This window comes from Triturus cristatus, chromosome 8, assembly GCF_964204655.1.
Source record: "Triturus cristatus chromosome 8, aTriCri1.1, whole genome shotgun sequence".
Taxonomy (NCBI): Eukaryota; Metazoa; Chordata; class Amphibia; order Caudata; family Salamandridae; genus Triturus; species Triturus cristatus.
The window spans coordinates 27,063,965-27,091,415 of record NC_140591.1 but is presented as its reverse complement, the minus strand read 5'-3'; the positions used below and the strand labels follow the sequence as shown (position 1 = coordinate 27,091,415).

The following is a 27,451-nucleotide window of genomic DNA, read 5'->3' as shown; positions in this document are numbered from 1 at the left end:
AGAATAAAATAATTGCACAAGCCAATTCAGCTTTATGTATGTGGGATGAGCAATGTTTGGGCCTATAGCCTATTTATTCTAACATTCACAATTGTGGAGTTATCCATCATTATGGTGATAATCTCAATTTATATGATTTATATTATATAAGCATACAATAAAGACTTATTCTTACAAACTAATATGTATGTCTGATTTATGGGTACAGCTCATCATTTATATGCTGTAGAATATTGTCAGGTAGGTCGGTCATATTCATAACATCCCATGATAACTGTGAGCATAGCTCCAAGGCCTAGCTCCAAGGACGGGCCGAAAAGTAGCAGTAAGCATACCAGAGCTAAAGCAGTTTATCTCCTTCTGGGGTATTAGGAAATCTATCCATGTGCGACCCCCTAGGATATCAGGGAACATAATAGCTACTTTAGTGATGTGGGCCTACCTCAGGATTGCAGGATAATCCAATTGGACCTTAGATTTCCAAGAACTGAAATACAGTGCCCATATTGTCCCCTTCCAGCAGCCATTACCCTCGAGTATTCCGTTCCTGGACGCTCTTGCTGAGTTTTCAAGGTCTTCCACGCCTTTCTCTGGGAGCACCATGACACACTGCGTAGCCTCAAAGACGTTATACTAGTGAATGTCTTCTTTATATTTCTGGATTTAGGCCATCACCTTTGTCTCGAGACTCCGGACTCAAGTTTAGTACTTCCAATCTATGAGCAGACGCCCACCAAACGATGTTCCACGGATGGCATTCTGTAAGTAGCTGAACTTAAATCTTTTAGGAGTTTGGGGTTCTTACACCTCACCTGGGAATATCCGCTGATAGCGGTCTATTGGTCTGATATATTTGACACAATGCTGCGTATCACAGACATACGGACCCCAGATTGCTCCTAACAGCCATACTGGGACGGGTCCATGATGTCCCCATCACCTACTGCCGACTCATCTCAATGCTGCTTCCACGGGCCTAATGTAAAGTGGCAATACACTGGGGTAGAACCTCGATCCCTACACAGCAGGACTGGATAAGTGATGGTACACACTGCCAGGAGCAGCTAAAATGGTATGGGGCTCTCATGCTTAACGCATCCCACCACGCAATTATATGGGGGCCTTTTGCTTTATACCTTGCATCTAAATAGTTAAGAAGACCGTACAGAACCTGAATCTACATAACTAAGTGCTGTATGGAACTCCTTTGCCCTGCTGGGTAGATTCTCGGCTCGTCTCCCCTCATGCTGCACTAGCAATGACTGTTACTGATTGACATGCACGGATCCCCACGTGTTGCCTGTACCCTGAATCCCCTTAAATGCCCTCTCACACACACTACACCTACTCTGCTACATCTCATCCGCTGTGGATCTCCCAACACTGCTCTGGGCAGACAACACCCACTCCCTTGCGATATGTGACCCCTTGTGCTATTTGTACGTTTCACGTGGTTTATTGCTGGTGACTCAAAATGTACATGGAAATATGTTAGTTAAACTTCAAAAATAAAGTAACTCCAAATGTCCGCCAAGATACATAATACCTTGGGAAAAAGAACTCCGGTCTTTGGGGCCCTTACTCTTTCATTCCTTTGGTGGCAAGGCCTCAGAAGTCGCCAATGGGGGGGGGTTTCCAGTTTCCAGGCCACCAGTGCTCTCCATTGCCACAGCGGGTAGGCCCAGGCGCCAGGGTAAAACCTGTTAGCTGATGCTCCATTAGGCACCCTCTGGCTGAAATTGGTGTTTCTGTATATCAGGTATCGCGGGGCTCTGTCCCAGCCATAACCTTATTCCTCACAAGAAGTAATGGGATGCTGATTTAAAATACTGACCACGGTGTATCTATAAACCAAGGAAACAATCAACAAGAAAATACGGGAGAAAGGAATCTTTACTTATAAAGACGAGAACCCTCACTCACCCAAGGGTGACATGCTTCATCATTGGGTCCCCTCTTGCACACTGCAACCGCAAGGTATACAGTGTGGGCTACAATTCTCAAAAAAAAGGGGAGCGTGAGGTGTTTTATAAGGTTACCAATTTAGGCAGTGGGAGTGAGGGTCAGAGTGCAAATAAAGAGCAAAAAAGTATATTAAAAATAGCTCCTGGGTGACACAGACCAGTTTAATAGATGTCCCCATGGGCTAGGATTAAAAAGAAAGTGATAAAGGACTGAAATAATGTCCTAATTGTCAATGGTCAACATGTTTCTGCCAAATGATTATGAGTTTGCGGCATTCATCAGGACCTCCAACGTTGTCACTCTGCTAAAAGATTAGTGAAAAATAAAGTAGAAAACCATACTTAATTGTTATGGTCGTTTTAAGACAATGGCACCAGCTGCAGTCCGGTCCAGTGTCTATAAGAAACACACATAAATGGCATGTTCATTATTAGTTTCAACCTTTGTTTCCTCCCTTCAAAACCACCACACACGTGATACCAAACTGTACACGCGATTTAAAACGTGAATAAGAAAAATCAAATAACTCACCTAAGGGGTAATTTTAATTTACCTCCACCTTTATGGGAGTATTGCCTCAGATCACAGTTTTCGGAGGGTAAAGCACACACAAATAACAACTCAGACTTAGTCTTCAAAATGCACAAAACAATAAAAATTAGGTGCGACAAGCAAATCCACTCGCAATTATACATAACTCTTTGTGTATTTTAAGAAAGCAGTGCTCTTGTCTTCACCATAACGTCTGGCCAAACGCACATGGTGTAAAACTGTGGCTATTTATGTAATAACAGGATCCATATAGTAAAATACAAGGGATCGTATACAACACTAATGTGTGCTCTTAATGATCAAAAATTATATTGCACTCACTAGGCGCCTAAAATGTACAAATACCGGCCCCAGATACTACAGTCGCTAAAACGCTGGTGTTCACAACGTGTCTAAAACTAGTCGCCAGAACTCAAAAAACAAGAGAGCATTTCATAGTTTCATCTCAGCCTCTATGTACAACAGCCGCCTCCCCATTACCTCGGAATATCCTGTGTCCTTCCTTACGTGGCAATAACCAAAGGGGAGAGACAGCAAACTCCCGTATCCTTTTATCACTACATAGCGTCTCCGTGATTTGGTAACGACCCGGAAGTGTTGTCATTCACCTCCGGGTCAAAAGGATCAAGGGAAATGTAGTTCAACAGGCAAGATTGAACTACTCCACATTGGGAGAGCACATAATACAGTGAGCGAACAGACGAAAGAAGCGTCATGCGTGTTTGACAGGATCTACCCTGATAAATGTGTGTTGCAATAGCAAACTAGTTGTACCGCCCACATTATACCGGTGTAATATGATCTATTAAGCATATTCGATGGAACCATAACCACTGGCCATGGCCTAATAATAAATCTTATGTACACTGGAAGGGGTATTTATTGTCAATAAAGTGGTTTGTCATCCATACATGTATACCTGGTGGATAAAATGTTCACCAATCATATACTTAGCGTTATGTAGTTGGATTAACACCAACACACACCAACACAGGACTGTTAGACCTAATCCTGAAACATATATAAATGAAACAAGTGTACTAGAATGTATCATGTATATGCATGCATCAAGACAGGCAAGGGGAGAGGGTAGAACGGGCTTGTACTACACCGAACCCCAAGGGATGCCCTCATTAAGACCTGTAATGTGGCTTTTCGTACGGAACACCCACCGCTGTTCGTGGCGAAATAAAACAGTTTCTAGAGGTCCCATGCTAATATCATAGTGGGGTTTATCAATGACGACCCATTGTAGGTCATTCTCTGTGTGTCCTTTCTCTAGATAGTGTTTAGTCATGCGTGTATTAGATTTTTTACACCGAAAAGTACTACGGTGTTCCGTAATCCTGTGACGCACTTTGTGTGAAGTCACACCAATATAGATCAATGAACAGGGACACGTGATCATATAGATCACTCCACTTGTATTACAATTGGTATGTTTGTTCAATTTCCAAGGTGTACCTGATAAAATATAAACTTCCGTCAGATGTCTCGTGAAAGGACATACTGAGCAAGATCCACATGGAAAATGCCCAGTCACAGGCTCCGAATTCCACAAAGTCAGTTGTCTACTCTGGCAAGTCATGATCCTAGGTCTGGTGTGTACCATCAGATCTCGTAAATTACTGCTGCGTTTCAGTGCGAAAAGAGGGCGATCGAACGTCAGGTTTCCAGTGTGGAGTATATGCCCATTTTTATCGATAGCCCTTTGGATATTCACAGTCCGGTTACTAAAAGTCGTAACACAAACCATTGTTACGTGCTCTTTTGGAGGCGCTTTTGATCAATTGTGCTGGGTAACGTCGTGCAGCCAGTTCTTCACTCAGCTTGATGGCATGTTTTTGATGATTGACTAACTTAGTACAATTTCTCCTCAATCTGAGGAATTGACCTACTGGCAAATGAGTCAGAAGGGCCCGGGGATGAAAACTGTGGTAACTCAACAAGGAATTCCTTGCCATAGGTTTTTGATATAATTCAGTGTGAAACCTACCATTTTTAGGGTATAGTCGGAGGTCTAGAAATGTCATGGAAGAGTTGTTAAATTTGCCAGTAAACCTCAGATTACCATCACGCGTAATAAGCCAATCTGAAAAAGCCACAAGAGACTCCTGGTCACCTTCCCAGATGACCAGGATATCATCTATGTAACGCTTCCACAGTTTGAGTTTGCTATAGAAAGGATTTTCCACTGGGTAAATGTGTTTTGTCTCAAAACCATGCATGTAGATATTAGCCACACTAGGTGCACAGGTACTCCCCATGGAAGTACCGGTGGTTTGCCAAAAAAGGTTCCCTTCAAAGCTAAAGAAATTTTCTTTGAGTGCTAAAGTAGCACAACGCATAACAAAATCATTGGGAGTCGGATCATCACGTGGATTGCTATTCAAAAGATCGCATATCGTCTCAGGCGTATCATCTTGAGGTATGTTTGTATATAATGCCTCCACATCATACGTAGCCATCAATTGACAAAGGGGATCAAAACGAATGGTTTCTAAACATGAGAGCACGTGTTTCGTATCCTGAAAGTAGGATGGCATCTGAGACACAATTGGTCGAAGGAAATGGTCTACAAATTTAGACAGAGGTTTTAAAATAGAACCAATTCCAGACATGATAGGTCTACTTGGTGGGGGTCGCTGGTGTTTGTGTATTTTGGGAAAGATATAGAAGGCCGATATTTTCGGATGCTTCTGTACCAGGAATTCTGCCTCATTCTTAGTTATCCAACCAGCCTCTCTCCCCTCTTCCACCAGTGACTTAATCCGTTGTTGCAAACGTCTAGTTGGATCTTGTGCAATACGTGTATAGAATGTTTCGTTATTAAGTTGTCTTAGACATTCCTCTCGATATACTACGGTATCCAATATTACCTTACCAGGCACTGGTGTGGCTGAGAAGCTCATCTCCTCAGAGGCTGACCGCGATTCCACAAGGTGATGGCTCCTCAGCAGGTCCTTGCTTCTATGTATAAAGGTTATCGTACAGCTGTGTCTCCATGACTGTTGGCTGCACTCTTCTGACATGCGGTGCCTGAGTAGGGACGGATCCTGGGGCTCTGTGGCTTGTTTACACTCAATCTTGTTGAAGAATGTTCAGGAGAAACTCCACATTGTGTAAATGCTCTTATTATTAATTCCTGCTTCTACCACGAAAGAGAATTATTCCATGCAGGAACCCGATGAAACAGCTATGAAAGAGGTGCTGCAAATGCAGACATGTAGTACCTGGAGCTCAAAATACATTTAAAATCCTAACAAATCATCATACTGCTTGAGGACTATGCACGGATTCCATGTAAGAACAGTTAACAGGCCCTTTGGGCTGTTTTTGATCCTCAACATGACTACACCATCACTTGCATACCTGGCACTCAAAATACCAATGAAATGGAGTTAGATTCTCAGTTTTTTATTCTGGCGGAACATGTGGTTATCATGTTTTTGTGTGTGGAAGAGATCAGGTTGGCCCAACAGATAAATACCAATGACTAAGGCACCTTATGTATAGGACCACTAGAATTGGGAAGCAAGTTTGAGCAAATTATGGGGCAAGAAAAACGTAAATTAGGAAACATAATAAGTCACATTTGGTCATAGTATTACTTCATTATTTTGTCATTTTTGCACTTACACTGTCTGGCCATTGGGCCAATATAGCAATCAGTAGCGGCCCGTGGTGGGAGTGCTGCTGGGCGCTGACGTGGGGCGGGGGAGGGGCAGGGTGGGGGGTAGTAAACTACGGATTATGGCCGATTAGAGGTAAGTAAACATATAAACAAATAAAACGAATTTCGTTGCGCGCGCTGCATCGCCAAATGCGATGCAGCGCACAAACAGGTTTTAGAGATGGTTGTTCTAGAAATACACAAGAAAAACATGAGTTTGAAGTGTACAGTGATAAACCCCTAGTGTGTAAAATACTGTAATGTGTGTGCATATATATGGTTTCACTCTATGGAAAAGGCGCTATTGTCACTGTTAACGGCAAAGTTGCGACGTCCCGTATAACAGCGGAAATGGAAAATAGGTCTAAAAGATGTTTTTTAAAGAAACTTAGTGTAAAAATATAAGTTTAAACATGCTTTGAAAGACGTATGCATATAGTAATATGAGAAGTGCAATGTTCATAATGGATTTTTTTTTTTACCTATTTTTGGATTTGTTGGTGGCCATTGAATGTCTGCTTTAGTTATCCGTGTTTGTGACGTGTCAACGGTCACCACGATTACAGAAGTCATCGCGACCTCCAGCGTCACCGCGAAAACATAATTGAGGTTTTAGAGATGGTTTTTATAGAAACTCTCTAGAAAAACATAACTTTAGAGGATACAGTAAGAAACCTCTAGTGTGTAAAAGGGAGAGAGAAAATACAGTAAGACACCTCTAGTGTGTAAAAGGGAGAGAGAGAACACAGTATGAAACCTCTAGTGTGTAAAAGGAGAGAGAGAGAACACAGTATGAAACCTCTAGTGTGTAAAAGGGAGAGAGAGAACACAGTATGAAACCTCTAGTGTGTAAAAGGGAGAGAGAGAACACAGTAAGACACCTTTAGTGTGTAAAGGGGAGAGAGAGAATACAGTAAGACACCTTTAGTGTGTAAAGGGGAGAGAGAGAACACAGTAAGAAACCTCTAGTGTGGAGAGAACACAGTAAGAAACCTCTAATTGGAAGAGGGGAGTCCTCACAGTGGTAGCGAAATGCAAATTACCTTCAAGATGATGGATTTCACACTTTCCAGGCTTTAAGATGCCTCAAATTTCAAGGATGTCTTTAACCCTCATCAGTTTGCTGGTTCTTGGAATTTCCCATCAGACCTTTAGGAATGCTTTGTGCCCTTGAATGACAAAATTACTTTTTCACCTGTCTGCAACATCCAAGAACCTTATGAATTTCCTTAGCAAACCACAGTAAGGCCCATCCTTCTATATGACGTCCTGGAATGGCAGATCATTCTGTATATCAATCTCTGGTGAGCCCGTGACATCTGGGAACCGTTTGTGAGCTGGCCTCGGGAACATCAGGTGGGGGAAGTGGAAGGAGATGTTGTGAGTGAATGATTGCGGTGTGCGGGGGAGCGGAGAGGGCACTTTGAGGCCCGGGTGTTTCCCATCGTGCTAACAGAACTAGTCGGGCTGGAATGCCCCCATGTGCGTCCTATGCCCACGTTACCTTGTGTGGTGCGGTAGGGGGGTGGGACCCCCGGGCTCTTGACACCAACTCCATGGCCTGGGATAGCTACAGATGTTGACATGTTGACCATTGAAATGTGTCTTTTTCTTGTATAACACCCGACAGCTTCCTGTCTTACAATGTCATGTTGATGTGGACTGACATGTTTGTTGTTTGTATTGGCTGTTTTGCAAAATTTTCAATAAAAACAAAAAACCAAAAAAAATCTCTGGCGAGCCTTTCAAACTCTTCATTGACAAATGTGCTCAGCATTCTCAACTCAGTAGGATTGCAGCAATGGAATGCTCAGCTCCCTTGCCCATCCCAGTATTAAGCACCGGTTACCTCTCCATGAAAGGCTTAACGCTGCCTGCATATTTCAAGTACTCACCGTATCGGTGGGCTCTTCCTATAATGCCATGGAATACTCTACTTTCCTGCACATCTCCACTTTTTCCTTGCCCAGTTGGTGCTCTATGAGAGCACCGAATATAGTTCCAGAGTTCCTAATCTCAAGTCGCCTCTCCCTATGAGGTCATGGAATGCTAAGATTGCCTGCACAGCCCCGGGGTTTTCAGCCAGTTGTCTCGCCCTGTGATGACATGGTATGTTTGACATCCCTGCACTCCCAAAGTTCCTTTTCTTTGCCTCCCTTCTCTCACCTATAATTGGAAACTCGCCCGGGCGCTGGGCTTGGTGGAACCAGGTGAGTCTGGCATGGAACCAGGTAAGTCTGGCATAGGACGAGTGGACCGCCGGCAGCCACTTGCTTAGTTCTCGCCTTCTTGATCTATATAGCAAGCTATCCCCTGCTGAGCTTGACGCCACCACAATCGTGGTCCTCCCAAAAGCAGAGCAGACACCCACCCAGTGCTTGTCCCATCACCCGATCTCCCTGAAAAATGCAGAGATCAAAATCTATGCCAAAATACTGGCCAACCGTCTTCAACTACCCCTCCCAGCCTTGCCATCTGAATCAAAACGGCTTTATGACCGTTAGCACACCAAGGCACTGCATACACTGTGGGTAGGCAGCCTTAGCATATTCCCAACCCTATCGGACCCATGCGCTCTTCTCTTAAGAGACTTTGAGAACGTCTTCTACTCAATCGATTAGTCCTTCTTTTTCGAAGTCCTGGAACGCATCTGGTTTAGCCCTAGATTTGGAACCTACATACGGCTTTTATAGAACGCCCCTAATGGGTCGGTAATAGACAGGGGTGCACATTATCCCTGCTCCTCTTTGCCCTCTTCATTGAGTCCCTGGCAAGACTACTAAAATGTGATGTGCGAGACCAGGCCAGGCAATGAAGTGGACAAATGGAAGACAACATAACTCTCCGTGCCGATGACATTATCCTCTTCCTGTCCAACCCACACCTTTTGGGCCCTCGCTCCCTGGTGGACTGGGGATGGCACACTTTATTACAAGGCAGCCCACTTGATGGTGATTAATGAATGGTTGTCTGGTGAGTGGGACGATCCCAGCCTACCGACTGGAGCTTTCCCACCTCGGTCTAGATGCCTTTATGGGACTGCTCTGTGGTATCCCGATCCCTACTCATCTCCCTGAGCTAACTGCAACAGTTGTCGAGGTCTGGTGCGCGGCGTTGTGCTTCACGGGCTGGGACAATAGACTCACAGATGACCCCGCTTTAGGAGGGAAAGTGGTTCAGTCACACTGCTCACCACGAAGGCTTTCACAATGGAACAGAATTGGGATTACTACCCTGGGAAATGTTTGGTGGGGGGGGACCACGTTATGTTATGTTAATCGCACTTATATAGCGCACGGTTACCCTGGTGTGTCCTGGCACTAAGCACTGCCTGCTGGGGGAACATGAAGATGTGTACTACTGGGAGAAAAGCCATGTCTTCAACCCTTTTCTAAAGGAGAGGAGATCCGGGGCTTTCCTGAGATGAAAAGGAAGCTCATTCCAACCCCTAGAAGCACAAGTGATAAGGCTCCTGCCTCCCCAATTGACTCTTAAATGAGGGGACTAGAACTTGTTTAGCTCCTGTCGAGCGTAGCATTCTTCCAGGGACGTACCATTGAAATTTATGCTTAAGGAAATCGGGTCCTGCTGCATTAATGGCTTTGAAGACAGTGCAAAGTGCCTTAAAGCTTACTCTTTGTTTAACCGGGAGCCAATGGAGGTGCTCAAGTTCCTCTTTTACGGAGACAAATTTTGGAGTTCCTGACAACAATCTGGCCGCTGCGTTTTGGGCAAGTTGGAGCGGATTGATAGGTTGCTTTTGGGCACCGAGATATAGGCCATTGCACTAGTCAAGGCGCAATATTATAAGGGCCGTTACCACTGTCTTAAGGCTGTTTTCAGTGAGAAAAAACTAAAGTTTTGTTATAATTCGTAGGACCAGAAAGCAGGCCGAGATCACCATACTTATTTGGTACCCCTAGGTTTTTTGCTTTCCTAGTGGGTAAGGGGCAGGATCCAAGGTCTTCGACAAGGGTGTAGTATCATTGATAAACCACGCACTGGTGAACAATGCCCAGGAGGTCTTCATACCCCTTCAGCAGAAACGGGAGGGATGGATAGGCCCACAAGAGGGACGACTGGTTGGAGCACAGATGGCACCCCACGAATTGGCCATTTCCTCCAGATTGCGTCTGATCCAACTACATTATCTTCATACTACATACTTTATACCCAAGCGGGTAGGGAATCTGGCACAACAAACTGTTTCTGATGTACTCAATCGGATACTGACTTCTTCAATGTGGAATGAGCCTGTCCTTGAAAAGTAGGCCTTTCTTTGGGAGGATGCGGTCTCTAGTATTAAAACAGATTGGTGTAGTTAACCCAGAAAATGGGACTTCTTGGTATTCTGGAAGACCTCTGTGGACCCCGCTACAAGCAGATAATGGTGTGGGTGGCCACAATGGTTTCCATTTATGAGCAGTGTCTCGTTTGGCTATCACCCTAGCGAAACGCGGTACGCCAAGATGGAAGAACCAGTATACCAGGTCATGGACTGTCCATGAAAAAACACCAAGATTTGGGACAAGTGGTGGATGTATCATGGGCTGGGAAACGAGGAGTGACAGACTTTTGTCGTGGGAGATGCAGAGTGGGCAGGTAAATGTTCTTGCTGCGTTACATTTGCGATGGACTGTCATGCTCGTTATCAAGAAAAGAAAAATATTTGTTTATAAAAAAAGCACACACTCACCCCCCCACACACACACACCCCAAACTTCTTGCCGTTCACAATTACAACTGCATGCCAACTCTGGTATACCCAACACCATGCACATGGTCCCCAGTTTCAATTATCTGCAGCCACTGAAGTTCTTTTAGGCAGAAATAGCGGATTTATACAGTAAACAGCCAAGGACACAAAGCTCCAATAACTGGACTTTAACATGATATAGAAAAACAGAAGGGAATCAATTCCTGGCGGGCAGCCTGCTCCTTACATGCACTGAGTTTCCCCAGAGGGCTGTGGGCTCAGAGGAGGTTCCAAGAGCGGTCTACGCACACAGACCGAGAATTTCACAACGTGACATCATAGCCTTCAGGACTCCTTCCCTTTCAGGTCCACAATTCCTCAAGGGACACTGATGGACATCTGCAGCAAGGGTAGGCTGACGCGAAGCACTTTTTTCACAAGCAGCGGCTCCAATTTACTTCACTGACTGACAGAGGAACTTTAACAGGGTCACAGCCCCTGGCAACAATCCCAGAAGTGAGAAAAGAAAACAGTACACTGAAGGAACGGCAGAAAACAAAAAGAGTAACAGGCTTCTCCCTCAAATCATACACTGAAGCTGGAATCACACGAAGAAATTCACATTACATTTAAGGTGAACTTTTAGCTCAAACAGCTCATTTTGGTATGAACTTAAAAACAGACAATTCTGAACTCACCGTGAAAGACCGAGATAAGTTACTCGTACTATGTATTCTTCATCATGAACCGGCTCCAGAGTGGCATGAACCTGCTCCCCAGACCTCCAGCCTCTTCTCACAAATGCTATGAGCTGAGGAGGAGGAGTGTACAGCAGGGCACAAGGGGGAAGGATAAGACAAGAGACGCAATGGGTGGATAAATATCTAATGGTAAGAGCTAAAGCATTGACCTCATTCCAGAGACAACAACAGCAGACCAGCTAGAACTGGATGTCACGTCTGGGTGAATTGAGAATAAGGCAGAAAGCTGAAAAGAGAATGTAGCAGCAGAGAGTCTACACTTGTGAGCCTCTATGCCTCTGTACCTGGGCCTCTAACACTATCCCGCTTTCCCTGTGCCTCTAACTCTATCTATTCATTCATGACTACTAATATATATTCCTACATTCAAAGAAAATAACAAAGGTTAAAGCTTAGTTATAATTAGTAAAACATATTTTCTCTAGACGAACCAAGTTTCCATTACAGACACTTTGAAAATTCTAAAGTTATAGTTCTAACTTTCATTTACAATTTATCCGCCACCTTCAAATAATTATAATTAGCGGACCACCAAACACACTTTTCAGGTCGCTCTACCCAACTATAACTCGTGAGTCTACCATACACTGTATTGTGACAAATAATGTAATTAGAGAAGTTATAAGTGCGGTTATGAATGCTGTGGTTTCACATGCTCTAAGAGATTTAGTATGCAATGGTATAAAATAGTGCATGGGAAAGGCATGAGTTATAGTTAATGCACTTTGGCAAGTGAGGTGACAAGACTGTTCGGAGGTGCGCAACTTACAGTAAGTTGAAGGTGGACCATAAATTATAAATTGAAGTTACATAACCTTACAATTTTGAATGTGTGTGTATTTTAAGTTGGGTTTGTACAGTAAGAATACATAAGGTATTTCTAACTCTAAACCTTCCTTACCCTTTGTTTTTTTCATTGTATGTTAATAATTTTTATTTTTTAATAAAAATGTGTTCCAAATCGCAGTGGAGTGTAGTACAATACAGTGAAGGAGAGTGTTGTTGAGTCTAGTGACAGAGTGGAGTATTGTTGAGTGGAATACAGTGGAATGACTTATCGCACAGTGGTGTGGTGAGTCCGATTGTGGGGTGGAGTATCGTAGTGTGGAGCGGCGTGTTGTATAGTGCAGTGGCATGAAAGTAGAGCGAAGTGTAAAGTGAAGTGTCTTTGACTGGAGTGTTATGAAATGGAGCGGAGTGTCATTGTGTAGAGTGTCGTAGAATGGCAGAGTGTAGCACAGTGTTGTAGAGTATAGTGGCATAGAGTGGAGTTTAGCAGAGTAGAGTGTCATATAGTTCAGTGTTGTGTACTGTTGTGCAGTAGAGTGGCAGAGAGTCTCATACAGTGTAGTGTTGTACAGTAGAGTATCATTGTGTGTGATAACACAGTGCATGGTAGAGTGGTGAGTTATAGTTGGTGTTGGTTAGCGAGCTGAAAAGAGTAACAAGGTCCGCTACTTATGATAATTTGGAGGTGATGGATAAATTGTAAATTAAAGTTATAACTATAACTTTAGATTTTTTTTTTATAGTTTGTGCAGTTTAAACTTGGTTTGTATAGAGAAAATAAGTTTTCTTAACTATAAATAAGCTTTAACCATCGTTTGTTATCCATTGCATTTCAATCTGATTTTTACATGCTCAATAAAATGTGTTTTAAATTGGGAGTCCAATTTCACAAGTGGAGCTTTGTTATGTGAAGTGTCTTACAGTACAGCGGAGGTGAGTGTTGTAAAGTCAATTGTCATAGACTGGAGTATTGTAAATTGGAGTAGAGTGTAGTAGCGCATTATACATTATAGTAAAGTGTTATATAGTGTAGTGGCATGGAGTCTCATAATGGAATCAAATATCACAGATTGGAGCAGAGTTGTACACTGGAACAGCGTGTTGAACCAGTAAAGTAGGGTACCAGAGTGGAGTAGGGTGAAGAAGATTGTCACAGAGTGGCTTATCATCAAGTGGAATGCCGTGGAATACAGTGGAGAAGTGTGGCTTAAAGTGGAGTCCTGTGTAATATATTGAAGTGGCGTATCATAGAGAGAAGTTGAGTGGACTGGCGTTGAGTGTCATACAGTGTAGTACAGTGGCGTAGAGTGCATAGGCATAAAGTAGAGTAGAGTGTTCGAATGGCAGAGTGTATTACAGTGTTGTAAAGTGGAGTAGCATCCAATGGCTAAGAGTGTCGGACAATGGAGCGGTGTAGAGCAGAGTACAATATAGTGGGGTAGAGTGGGCTAGAGTGGAGTGGAGTGGAGTATAGCAAAGTGGAGTACATTGGAGTGTGGTAGAGTGGAGTAAAGTGTCAGAGTGGAGTGGCATGTCGTGAACTATAGTAGAGTGTAGTGTAGTAGAATGGTGTAGCATACAGTCGTATAAATGTAATAAACTGAAGTACAGTGTTGTACAGTACTAGACAGTGATGTGCAGTGGCATAGCCTAGTTGATTTTTGTGGAGTGGTGTACAGTGTTGTAAAGTGTGGTAGAGTGGATGGGGCTTCAAAATGATAGCACACTCCGAATTCACATCGGGATCCAGAGGGATGGGGATACTGATTCGGAAGAGTAGCCCGCTAATAATACGGGAAACCAAGACAGATGACCAAGGACGATTTGCGGCACTTTCTTGCCAGTGGGAAGGACGAGCCTACAACCTGATCTCACTGTATGTTCCCCCTGCACTTCAGAGTCTCGCCCTCCCAGCCTTGGGTATGTTCCTGCTTATTCTACCCCTAGGGGAACTGATCATAGGGGGAAACTTTAACGCTGTTCTTGACACTCCCTGGGATAGACTACTGCCAAGGGACTTCCTCCACGCAATTGCGAGATTTCACGGAGCGTTGGGGCTAGTGGACATTTAGCGCACACGCCATCGTACGGTGCGCCAATACACATATCACTCAGGAGCCCACAACAGTATGTCCACGATAGGCTACATCTTTGCCTCCCCAACAAGCCTAGAGAAGGTCCTGGAGATCACGCATCTTCCCAGAGGAATATCCGATCCTCCCCCATATTAGCAACATACACATTACACCAAATGGGGAGGAGGCGCATATACCCTATATACCCAGGATATCTGAAGGTCCCAATTATAGGGAAAAACCTACACAAAACCACAAAGCACTATCTTCAAGAAAACACACTCTGTGACCTCTTCTGTTACTCTATGGGAGGCGTACAAGACAGTCCTACGCGGACAGGCCATTTAACTAATCACCTCACACAAACGGGACAAGGCCCATCAGGTGCAGGCGCTCGAGAGGGCAGTGAGCCTGGCAGAAGACTAATACACAGGAGACCCGACGAAACAACTCACAAGCTAGCTCTAGCCAGACAAGCCTTCAGGGACCACACATGGGAAGACGCTAAGGCAAGAGTTACAAAAACACAACACACTATCTATGAAGTAGGAGACAAAGCCAGCAAGCTGCTGGCTTGGCTAGATAAAAAATAAAAAAAATAAAAAGAACGCGCCAGTCGCTGGGTGGCCCGACTACATTTGGTTTCTGGGAAGGAAATAACAGATCCGCAGGACATAGTCACAGCCTTTGCACAACACTACATGACAGTATACACGCCCACAACGGACGCCACCGAGGAAGAGAATCTGGCCTTTCTTAAAGACATACGTCTGCCAACGTTGGCAGCCCAAGAGGTGCATACATTGAAGGCACCGCTTACAGTTGATGAAATTATGGCCGCGATTAGGGGGCTCCAGCCTGGCAAGGAGTAAGGTCCAAACGGTATTCCGGTAGAGCTTTACAAAACAGAAGCGGATAGGCTGGGGCCCTATTTATTGAAGATGTACGAAGACAGTCTAGATAAGGAAGGGAATACTCCCAAGGGACCAGAGGATAGTGACTCTTGTGATGATCCCGAAACCAGGTAAACCCCCTCAAGAGTGCACCTCTTACCGTATCGCTCCTCAATGCAGAAGCAAAAATATTAGCAACGGAACTGGCTACCAGGTTCCAACCACACCTCGCGTCCCTTATACACCCCGACCAATCCGGTTTTATGCCAGGCCGTAACACGGCAATGAACCTAAGACGGCTTCACGGCGTAATGGCCCGCATGTCTACTATTCAAGAAGAGGCGATCATCCTATCGTTAGAGGCCAGCATAGCCTTTGATCGGGTGGAATGGTCCTTTCTTTTCGCAGTGCTACATCATTTTGGCTTTGGCCCCAAGTTTTGTGCCTGGGTACAACTCCTATATATGCAACCCATGGCACACGTAGTAGTTAATGGTCGAGTATCTGACGACTTCTCCCTAGGGCGCAGGACCAGACAGGGCTGTCCTTTGTCCCCGCTTTTATTTTCTATGGTACTCGAGCCGCTCGCAGCATGGATCATAATCTTATGCCCCCTCTCCGGAGACTTAAAACCGATGTGAAACATTGGCATTCACTGCCCCTGACCCATTTAGGCCGAGCGGCCCTATTCAAAATGATGGCCCTCCCCAGGTTCCTATACGCCCTGCAAAACACGCCAACCCCGGTCCCCAACTCCTATTTCAAAGCCGTAGAGGCAGAGGTGGGCCTCCTCCTTTGGGATGGAAAACCCCCTCGCATAGCAATGTCCAAACTCACTAGGAGCTGGTAGAATTGGCAGAATTCCCCTGCCCAATGTGCAATTATACTACTGGGCCTCTCACCTTACAGTAGTGAACCAATGGCTCCACGCCCCGCAAGAAGAACCGGCTCTACGGCTTGACAGACATACCCTTGGTACAGACAGACTCTTGGGCTCGCTATAGAACCAAGAAAAACACCCTGATCGGCCCCACTGCACATACAGTACACATTTGGTTCCAAGCGCAGCGAATGCTCGGCTGGGAGGGAGTAATCACCCAACGAACACCACTTTGGGACACCCCAAAACTGGGTATGCCCCGCAACAGTAGAGGTTTCACCCAATGGGACCTTATCGGCATCTCTAGGGTCGGGGACCTGTGGAGGAGGAGAGAGATGGTGACATTTGCCCAGTTACGAACAACGTACCAAATGGCTGATTCGGAGCAGTTCCGGTACCTGCAAATTAAACATGCACTGACCACAGCCATACCCAGAGTTGCCAACCTCCCCGAGTCATCACCACTCGAAGACCGCCTCCTGACAGACCACCTCACCAAAAAAGCAATCTCTCTTACATACCGCAAACTGATAAATAACCAGAAAGATCCCACGCACGCCCTGAGAGAAAAGTGGCGGGCCGAGCTGGGGGACATGGACGAGCAGGACTGGCAGGAGGCGCGGGCATCCCCGCGGGAGCTGGCAATTCCATCCATACTACAACTCGTGCAACTGAAAATACTGCACAGAACATACTACACTAGAACGACACTTCACAAGATCGGACGGATTGAAACACCTGTGTGTTTACGGGGATGTGGGCAGATGGACACATTTTACCACACGTTGTGGGACTGTCCCACCATAACACAATACTGGGAGACAGTCATGGCTACAATCACCCGGGCCTGTGGCTTCGAGGTTCTCCCCAGAACCACGGAGATGCCTTCTTAATATTTGGGAGCCAACCGACCTCAACCACGCTGCGCAGACCTGGACGACCCTTGGGATTACACTGGCTACGCGTAACATCGCACAGCGCTGGGAAGCACCAACTGCATCCTGCATCAACACTGGTGTCACAACCTAGACAAGGTAATGGTGGCAGAAAGGGCAGTATTCATACACAGAGGTTGTCCCCAAAAATGGGTGCGGGTATGGGGAAAGTGGAACTCATTCCGAGGTAATATTTGCTCCCTACCACCGGAGGAATCCGACCCACACCTAAGTGACTAACTCACACAAACTATCACAGAGCCACATGAGCTGCTGGGGATCCGGGATCGCGCAATGTGTGTCTAAAGTATTGAGGGGTAAAGCACAACTGTACCATGTAACACCTGATAGGCTACCTTGTACAAGATATACTACGAGATTTTCAACGGTCATATGTTTTCAGCAATGTTTTGAACATGCATCAATAACATTTTTTTTTTTTAAAGTGTGGTAGAGTGGACAGGCATACAGTGTTAGAGAGTACAATGGCATGGAGTGGCCTGGCGTGGTTTACAGCGGAGTAGGGGAGTGGAGTGCAATACTGTGTCAGAGTAGAGTGTAATAAAGTGGGATGCAGTGACATACAAAGAGTTGCGTAGGGTGTTGTATAGTGGACTTGAGTATTGTAGAGTAGAGCGGGGAAGAGTGTTGTACAGTGACATACAGTATAGTACAGTGAAGTGATGGGGCATAGACAGGAGTAACATGTTGGAGTGTGGCATACAGTGTAACAGAGTGTTGTAGAGTGGAGTTGCATGGAGCACCTTAGTGTGTGAAAAAGTGGAGCTGCATCGACTGGATTGTTGTAAAGTAGCGTAGAGTAAGATAAAGTCTCGTACAGTGGAGTATAGTCAAGTGGAGCGGTGTAACGTTGTGTAAAATACAATGGAGCATTATAGTGTCGCAGAGTGGCATGGAGTGAAGTGTACTGGTGTAGCGTAGGTAGCAAACTGTTATAAATAGGAGTGGGGTCTCATACAGTAGAGTGGAGTGCTGTATCACATAGAAAAGTGTTATACAGTGGAATAAAGTGCTGTACATTTGAGTGTACAGGCATAGAGTGGGAGTATGGAGTTGGACAGTGGAGTGTACAGGCATAGAGTGGGAGTATGGAGTTGGACAGTGGAGTGTATGGGCATAGAGTGGGAGTATGGAGTTGGACAGTGGAGTGTACAGGCATAGAGTGGGAGTATGGAGTTGGACAGTGGAGTGTATGGGGATAGAGTGGAGTACAATGTTTCAGAGTGCCATGAAGTGTGGTAGGCTTTTATAGAGTGGAGTGATAACGAGTGGAGAAAAGCGCCAAACAATGGGATGGCGTAGAGAGGAGTGCCGTACACCGTAGTGCTGTAGAGTGGATTACCGTAAAGTGGAGTAGCGTACAGTGAAATACTGTACCATGGAATGTAAAAGAGTGGAGTAGGGTACAGTGGATTAGCCTAGAAAGGGGTGGCATACAGAGAAACGGCATAGCATAGAGTCAAGGAAACAGATTGGAATGACGCCTCGTACAGTAGTGTGTGAGTGGTGTCTCTGAGAAAGCACAATTTAACTACTCAGATTGACCATTAAATAAGAAGTCAACCAATGTTGGTGGCACCATGTTATGTAGTTCCTACCAATCTGTAGGATCTGCGCATTGTTTGGACAACATAAACTGACTGCTTGAGGTCTAAGCTGATTCCGGACACCCCCGCAGGATATGTTGGACTATAGACCAGCTAGCTTACAGTGCTACTGTAAGCCCCCTAACCTACCAGGGAGCGAATGGTTTCTGGCAACCACTGAACATGACGACCGTCACCCCTCAGGGATTGTGGAAACCGTACAGAACCTTTTTGCTCAGTCACCCGTGCTCACTTATTCCACAATGGATTCAATGGGCCAACGCTCGGACTGCAACAGATGCAGATCAAAGATTCAACTCTACATTACAAACACAAGCATGCCTGCAGCATGAGGAAGAATATCCTCTGCCGATGAAATAATGACGCTAGATCTATACGAATGTATACATTATACCAAGGGACAGGACTTGCGTTGGCCAAGTGAGAGGATCCAGCTCGACACAAGCAGCCATTACTCCATAGGCACTCAAGGAGTGGTGAATTAACATTCATGAAATGACATTGATTATCATAACTTAACTAATCTTGCAATGAGCAGGTGAGCAGAAATGATGCAGTGTACAGTACATAAGACCAGATAACTAAACCAGAGCCGTGACTGTTCATCACTCCTACAGAACTCTTAACATAATATGTGATCGATCCACTCCAGCAGTGGGAGGAGCTACCCACTGCTGTGTCCAACACAGTTCTTATGATCCGTATGTGTGAGCTGGGAAGAGCACAGACTTGCCTTCATTAACAAACCGCCCATATGACATATGAAACATTCCGCACTACAGCCTAAGTTCCCAGAGCGGTTTCCTATTATGTATTCGTCCCCAAACCTGTTCCTTCCACATGCTGGAGGATCCGAAAAAGGATGAACTTTTTCCCCCCTCACCAACTGTGACCATCCACTCTTTGCACATTGTATACTCCTTCGCCCTCCATTATTCAACTAATAATTTCATTTACGCAAATACCCATCATGCCCTAGTGGGTTTGGTGTACACCATACAAAACTGCAAATAAATTAATTAATTTCTATACACTGTGCCACCTCCATCCAAGCGACTGCCTCAGGGGAAGTGGTCAAGCCCTGGCTGATCTCAAAAGGAAAAGCACATGACCCACATGACCTCCATAACAAGATGTAATGAAGGGACGGATATCAGTTTTTCTTTTTTTCAAATCACTGCATCATTTAAAGACCGCTATCAAAACAGAAGCTGAATTATGCACCCTTCAATTCAAAACATCTGTTAAATAATTCCAAGTCTGGGAATACATTTTTCTTTGTATCAGTTAATTAAAACCTCTTCAAAAGAGGTAAAAAAATTCCTGTTATTTACAGAGTTTTATGCACAAGCACTGGATATTTAAATCAAAAACATATGGCTTTTATCGGACTCCCATGAATTTCGGTAATGCTCAGAAACAAGGGAGGTGAACGCAAAAGAACCCTACACAATCTAAAGATTTGATGTAACTGCATACATTGTTCAAGCACTCAATCATTTTAGAGATACGTGTGTTCTGAATATTTAATAGAGCCTCGTGTTAGTAATTGTACTCCTGCCAAGTTATTCGCTGCCAAAAATATTGTAAACTTGTATCAATAAATGGAAATGAGATAATTTGCCATTTTTGTTGTTGTAAGTTTTTACCTCTTTTGTAAAGGTTTTAATTAACGGATATCAATAAAGAGTTATTCATTTACACTAAGTCCAGGGATCCCTGGGGCCACTGTGATTCCCTTCCACAGGGAGCAGTCGGTGCTCAAGAAATCAACAAGCATTTGTAATGCAATAGGTCTCGCATTATAAAAGTTTGATCTATTGGCATTGCTAATAATAATGCAACACCAGTAGCGCAAACATTCAGTAATGCGAGACCTATTGCATTGCAAAAGGTTTTTGTTTGTTGCTTTTTTATATAGCGCAACTTGACCCAAAGGCGTGCATTTATGTTGTATTGAGTTCAGTGCAATTATGTGGTATGTTATTATGTGGCACGGAGTGGTATTATGCGGAGTGTATTTATGTTGCATTAAGTAGAGAGTAATTATGTGACGTTGAATTATGTAGTATTGAGTGGTATGTGGAGTGCATGTATGTTGCATTGAATACGGTAATTATGTGACGTGTAATTATGTGGTACTGAGTGGTATTATGTTGAGTGTATTTATGTTGCATTGAGTAGAGGGTAAATATGTGGTGTGTAATTCTGTGGTACTGAGTGGTATTTTGTGGAGTGTATTTATGTTGCATTGAGTAGAGTGTAATTATGACGCTTGCAATTGTGTGGCACTGAGTGGTATTGGGGCGTATTTATGTTGCGTTGAGCAGAGTGTAAATATGTGGTATGTAATTATGTGGCACTGAGTGGTATTATGTGGAGTGTATTTTGCATTTAGTAGAGTGTAATTATGTGGCATGTTATTACGTGCCACAGAGAGGAGTGCGAGAGTGAGAGGGAAGAGGGATAAAGAGAGAGCGGGAGGGAGAGAAAGAGCGCTAGAGAGAAAGTGAGAGAGAGAGGGTTAGAAAGAGTGAAAGAGAGAAAGAAAGAGAGGGGGAGAGAGAGAGAGAAACAGAGGGAGAGATAGAAACAGGGGGAGAGAGGGAGGAGAGATAAAGAGAGCGGGAGGGAAAGAGAGAGAGAGGGAGGGAGAGAGAGACAGAGAAAGAAATAGAGAGGAGAGAGTGAAAGAGTGAGATAGAGAGCAAGAGAGGGTGGGAGAGACAAAGAGAGAGAGAGAGAGAGAGAGAGAGAGAGAGAGAGAGAGAGAGAGAGAGAGAGAGAGAGAGAGAGAGAGGATAGAAAGAGGGAGAGAGAAAGAGGGAGGGAGAGAGAGAGAGAAAGAGAGGAGAGGAGAGAGAAAGAGAGGAGAGGAGAGAGAAAGGGAAAGAGTGAGAAAGAGAGAGAGGGGGAGAGAGAGAGAGAGAGAGAGAGAGAGAGAGAGATAGAGAGAGCGGGAGGGATATCGAGGTGATTCCCACTTCCGAAAAGAATAAAGTAAGGCCGTGAGAAATGTGGGGCAGAGGGGTCATTATGTCACAATCCTCACACTGTGTTTCAGGTCTCTTGTGCTGTGATATTTAGTCAGAGCTGCTGGTAAAAATGTTATGGTACAACTCCTGCTTTATAAAATTAGGATAAGAGCAAGCTTGGCACCTCGCTGCTGTCCGAAGTATCATCGTTTTGAGTTTAACAAGGGTCAGAAAGTACTTGAGACAAGAGAAGCTGTTTAAATGCAGACACACAGATGAGCCACAGCTCCTAACAGCCTTCCAGCAGCCTTTAAGTGCTATGTACCAGGGATCAGACTGGTCGCTCTCGTCTGGCCCAAAGTAACTGACTGCAAACTGAGTGAAATGTTGACATTAATATGGATACACTAACAGACATGTTCCAGTCAGGAAGGTTTTAGAGACGAGTACCTCATTTAAATAAACATGTTCAAATCGGCGAGATTTTAGAGAAGAGTGCGGTTCTTTGTAAATATTACTGGGAACAATTAAACTGCATTTCCTGGGATGTTAACACTACCTTCAGCAAGGCAAAAAGAGCCTTTCAAACATGCAAGCATGAAAGGGAAGGATATGCAGAGTGCCGGGCAGTTTGTTACAGTAAGGGGTCACATTGGGGGAAAGACTAACTACTGTGATAATACCAAGCCAAGCCACGTGTGACGCTGGCTCATGAATTGCCAAAAAACCCCACCGCTTTATTACAAGCGTGCTGAGCTACAAATCCGAGCCGCCAAGGGAGGGGGTGGCAAATGGTGAGCACTTTCGCGCCCGCTTTGATGTTCTCAGTGGCCGCGCGGCTCACTGAGAACATCAAAGCGGCCGCGAAAATGATCAGCAGGCTAACAAATGGTGCGCGTGCCCGGCGCACATGCACTGTAGCTGGAGGCCTGAAAAGCACTAGTCTGCACTTCCAAATTCCCCGTTTACTAAAGCGCTCGCCAGAGTAGCGCTTAAGCGCTGGCTCAGGCGAGACCTAAAAATGACGCCATCACATGTGGAGATACAAATTGGCCATACTGTTATTAAAGGATAAAATCTTTATTAACAAACTGTAACCAAAGTTAAATGCTTTCTAATTTGCACAAACTGTGTCAGACTACTGATGTGCAAGGCGAAAAAGAAAATAGAGCATATCTGCTTGAAAACATACATCTACAGCAGGCTTCCATTAGCAGCCAGATGTACACAATAGTTTCTATCAAGCACCATTTTCATATCAGTTTGTGCATGGTTATGCTATGCACTATATATGTAGGAACGAGTGCAGGTTTATTTATCAACCCACACCAAGATCAACAAATACAGATATTGCCATCACCCACACGTTGCCCTCTGCCACAGAGCTTCTAACTACTTCTGGGGACAGTGCAACTTAGAAGATATTCCGTTAGAAACAGAAACTAGGTAAATGTGGTAAAAGTTGGTTGTAAACATGTCTACATGGAATTATAGATGGGTAACGTGACTAATGGGGAAGTTTCTCAGCAAGGGCTTCTGACGGGCATGAAACAGACAACAAGAGCAAAGCTTCAGCTGTCTACACTGTCATTTGGAACTCCAAGGTGAACGCATTGCTGTTATTCACTCTGTGCCAATCTATAATATTATATTTTGTATGATCCCCAAAAACATCTGCTTTTGCTTTTATCTGGTTGGCAAGCGCACCGGAGTAATGGGTGAGCCACATATAACATGGTCTTCCTGCCGGTCTCAAAAGCAAAAACAAAATACCAGTCTACCAGCCACTACCAGGTTACACGAAGGTGGCACAGAGGGAACAGGGGTGACTACCCCTGTACCACCTACGTGTAACCTAGCTGAGCTCTCAATTCTCAATTGTAGTAAAGAGCCAGCACTAAGTCTGGGTATCCAGATCAGCCTAAAATTCTTATATTACATAGCAACAGTGGGAAACCACATTTTTTTCCCTACGATTGCCACTTCATTTCAGTCACTTAGCAGATTCAGAATCTAGTATTCAAACGAATGGCGCTCAGTGAGAGCCATGCATAACATATCGAGAGGTAATCGTGAATAACAGGGATGTTTTTCGGCAAGAGGTTCTGAAGGACATCAATAGACAAGAGCAAAGCTTGAGTTGTCTGTGAGGTCACTAAGAATCCAGAAGTGATAAAAAATCTCAGTTATTCACTTTTTACCCATCTAGAATTTTATGTTATGTATGACCCCATAAATTATCTCCCAAGCCTTCTGCTGATACCCATGGGTAGATGAGTAACGGTGAAGCCATACGTAACATGGCCTCTCCTTCCTGCCTCAAATGCATAATAAACACAGGCTTCTTGCCACTATGCCTCTCCACTCTCTATGCCTCCCACTACCTCATCCCTGAAGCGGAGCTCTTCTCCCCACAGGAGCAGAGGGCTAGAGCTGCACCAACAGGCTCTCAGAGGGCACTGTCAGGGCTGGCTAGAATTCCTTTACGACACAGCAACAGAGGGAACAGCTTTCGTTTCCCACTTTTGCTTTGTCATTGCAGTAAATACCCAGATTTATAATCTGTCATTCATGAAGCAGGCATGCTATGCAAGTTATACATAAATATTAAATATATATTATATCATAGACTCATTTTTTTTAAACAGCCAGAGGTGGGTTGACCAGTAGAAAATGGCCAAGCACAATTTCAATTGAAAATGATGAAGTAAAACCATGACCTAAAATACGGGCAGTTTCTCATGTATCCTAAATTTCTCAAAGGTTGCAAGAAGAGGATGTCGCTGAACTACTGGCCTCACGGATTAATGGGTCGTATACAGACACCAAAGCCAGTAGGTGTTAATTGAGTTCCGAAACCTCACCGGAGGCTGGTCCACTACCCACACTGTTCAAACTAGATTGGCTGAGGTACAGGCCTTCCATGTGAGAATGCAAGAATGAAGATTGGAGGAGTCACCTTGCAATCAGCACCCAAGATACCCACCACTCCCAAAGCAGGAAGTTCCCATTTTCAGTACCTACTGCAGGATCACAAGCCTGTGAAAAAAATCACCTGAATGTCATTACACAAACATTGAGACTTACTTGATCCTTAGGACGTCAACACCCTCGGACCAGGTTGCAGAATAGTTTATCTTTGATAACAATATTTCTGGTGGATAATATATCTTCCCACAAATTCTTTACCATTGAATATCCATCAGGCGCCAGGCTGGATCCAGAAACTATTACCCCACACCAATAGCTCTCCAGCGCCTCCAAGTGGAGCCACACCTATCAGCCAAACGTTCATCTTCACTGGATGTGACTTCATCATGGCATACAAGGGCACCAGCTGGCATGCTGGTGGCAGTTCCTGTGCACTTCACTGACGCAAGTCCAAATCTCTTTTCAGGGTTTCATCCATCAATTCATCAGTATTTCAATAGCAAATACGCCAAATGTCCCTGCCTAAAGTCTCAGGTTTTAAGCCCCGTCAATGTTATCACAAAAAGATATCTTTCTCTGATATATAGATATATATATATATATATATACACACACACACACACACACATTCATCTCTCTCTCGCTCTCTCTCAAGCGGAAATGTCAGTTAAAAAAAAAAATCTAAACGAACAAAACCAGTGAAATTCACAAGTTATCGTTATCTCAAGTAACTATAACTTGAGCCCCCACCATGCCCCGTGGTGAAATTAATTATGTAATTTCAGACGTTGCAGTCATGCTATCAATGATGTCATAGAACACGTTATGAGTGATTTGTGAAGTCATAGGCAGTGCATGGTGAGGGTGCGAGTTACAGTTACTTTCAGGCACGAGTTCTAGTTACCTGAGATCGCTAGAACTGGTGAATTTCAGGGTTTTGTTAATTCAAAACATTGTTTTAACTGGCCCTGCGCCCACCTCCTTGCTAGAATCCACCCCCCTGCTCATGGCGTGCGCAGGGCCTGTGCCCAACATCCACACACTGACTATGTGATATTAAAATATAAAAGGCGTCATTTCAAGTGAGGAAGACTTACTGACCCCAAACATTTCAAACTGGGCCTATTGGCTTTATCAAAGGGTGAGCATATCAACATATATGAAGTGGCTCCATCATCTTTGCTCAAAATATCACCAACAGCATTACAAATATTTAATAGAAGCACTCCAGCTGAAGAGATCAGAGCTACAGCTAGAAGCGCTCCTGGGGTCCGGTTTTAATGACCCAGAAGACTTACTGTTTTCAATGTTGCTTGTGGGCTGCTGCACTTTATCGTCCCCCCATAACATTGACAAAAAAGTTTAGTAGTGTCCCTGCCTCTTCTAGGGTCCCCACCTGCAAAAAAAAATATTCGTCCATAATGTCCTAGTGCATTATGGGGCGGTGCTTGAAAGGCGCAGCAAAACAATAAACGAGCAGCTCTGGCCGCTCATTTATTAAATTCACTTTTTCCTTGCACTCCGCAGATTGATAGATATATATATATATATATATATATATATATATACACACACATTTTGAACCTTAAACTATTTAACAGATTTTCACTAAATCACAAAGAGCACGCTTTCTGGACCAAGATCTAGCTTTCTGCCACATTTGGTGTAATTCCGTTCAGCAGTTTTTGCGGTATCACTGTTAGAGTTTCCTAAGTGAACATGGAAAAAGTTATTAGGGACCCTGCGTTTTCCCCTATGGAAAAGCAGACCCAACTATAACTACCACCCAACTATAACTACCCAGTGGCGACCACTGGGATATTTATCCATCCATACATACATGTATATATACACACACCTAGAGATATATATATATTATCTACTGGAGGTCACCAGTAGATAGTTCTAGTTAGGACCTGGTTTCTATTCAAAAAGATATATATATATATATATATATATATATATATATATATTCGGTAGAGGGAGCCAGCAATTCTGGCATCACCTTCTTGCAAACGGAGGTTAACACTGAAAGATTAGCCTAGCCAGGGGCAGGGGGTACTGGGACTGTTTACCTGTTTATAAAGCAATGTGTGCAAAAGAAGTTTGGATGATGTCATCAGTTAAGACATTAATGAGGTCATGTGGGATGTCATCAGTGACGCCATATATGATGTCATGGAACATGTCATTAGTGATGTTTATATGTGAGGTCCTATACAGTGCATTGCTGGGTGCAAGTTATAATTAACTCTGCTAACTAGCTGGTTAATTCATTTTATATATATATTTTACTTTTCTCTCATTTAAGTAACGTTATACTTGGGTGAATGTGTAAGTGACCGGTCTTCCAGAGACGGCAGATGGGAACCACGGATTAAGTAGACAGGTAGTGTCTAGAAGTTCCCTGAATAGTAGAAGCACAGTCGATGTGTCCCAATAAATTACACCTTTGAGGCAACTGGACTACACAATTTTAAATAGGCAAATAGCTCAGCATTATCCCTACCTTCCCTGCCTTTATTAGTGGTCTTGAATACTCACACAGCACTCAGTCCAGAAGATGTGCAGAAACGGGAACGTGAGCAGGGCCTTGTTGCCTTCTTTGGGGAGCAGCTCCTCTTTAAACTGCACAAAGTTGGACTCCAGATGAATCATTTTAGGTGCCCGCCCATACGACCTGTAGAGAGAAAGAATG

At 44.2% G+C, this 27,451-nt stretch overlaps 1 protein-coding gene across 3 annotated transcripts in view; it reads right to left on the bottom strand.

Annotated features, from left to right (window-relative positions):
• TRAPPC10 (trafficking protein particle complex subunit 10) overlaps positions 1–27,451 on the bottom strand; it is a 584,087-nt gene that overhangs the window by 389,489 nt on the left and 167,147 nt on the right. For all 3 annotated transcript variants that reach the window (XM_085620787.1, XM_085620788.1, XM_085620789.1), the window contains one exon: positions 27,298–27,433. In XM_085620787.1, coding sequence (XP_085476913.1) covers positions 27,298–27,433 — 136 coding nt within the window. The remainder of the gene's footprint in view (positions 1–27,297; positions 27,434–27,451) is intronic.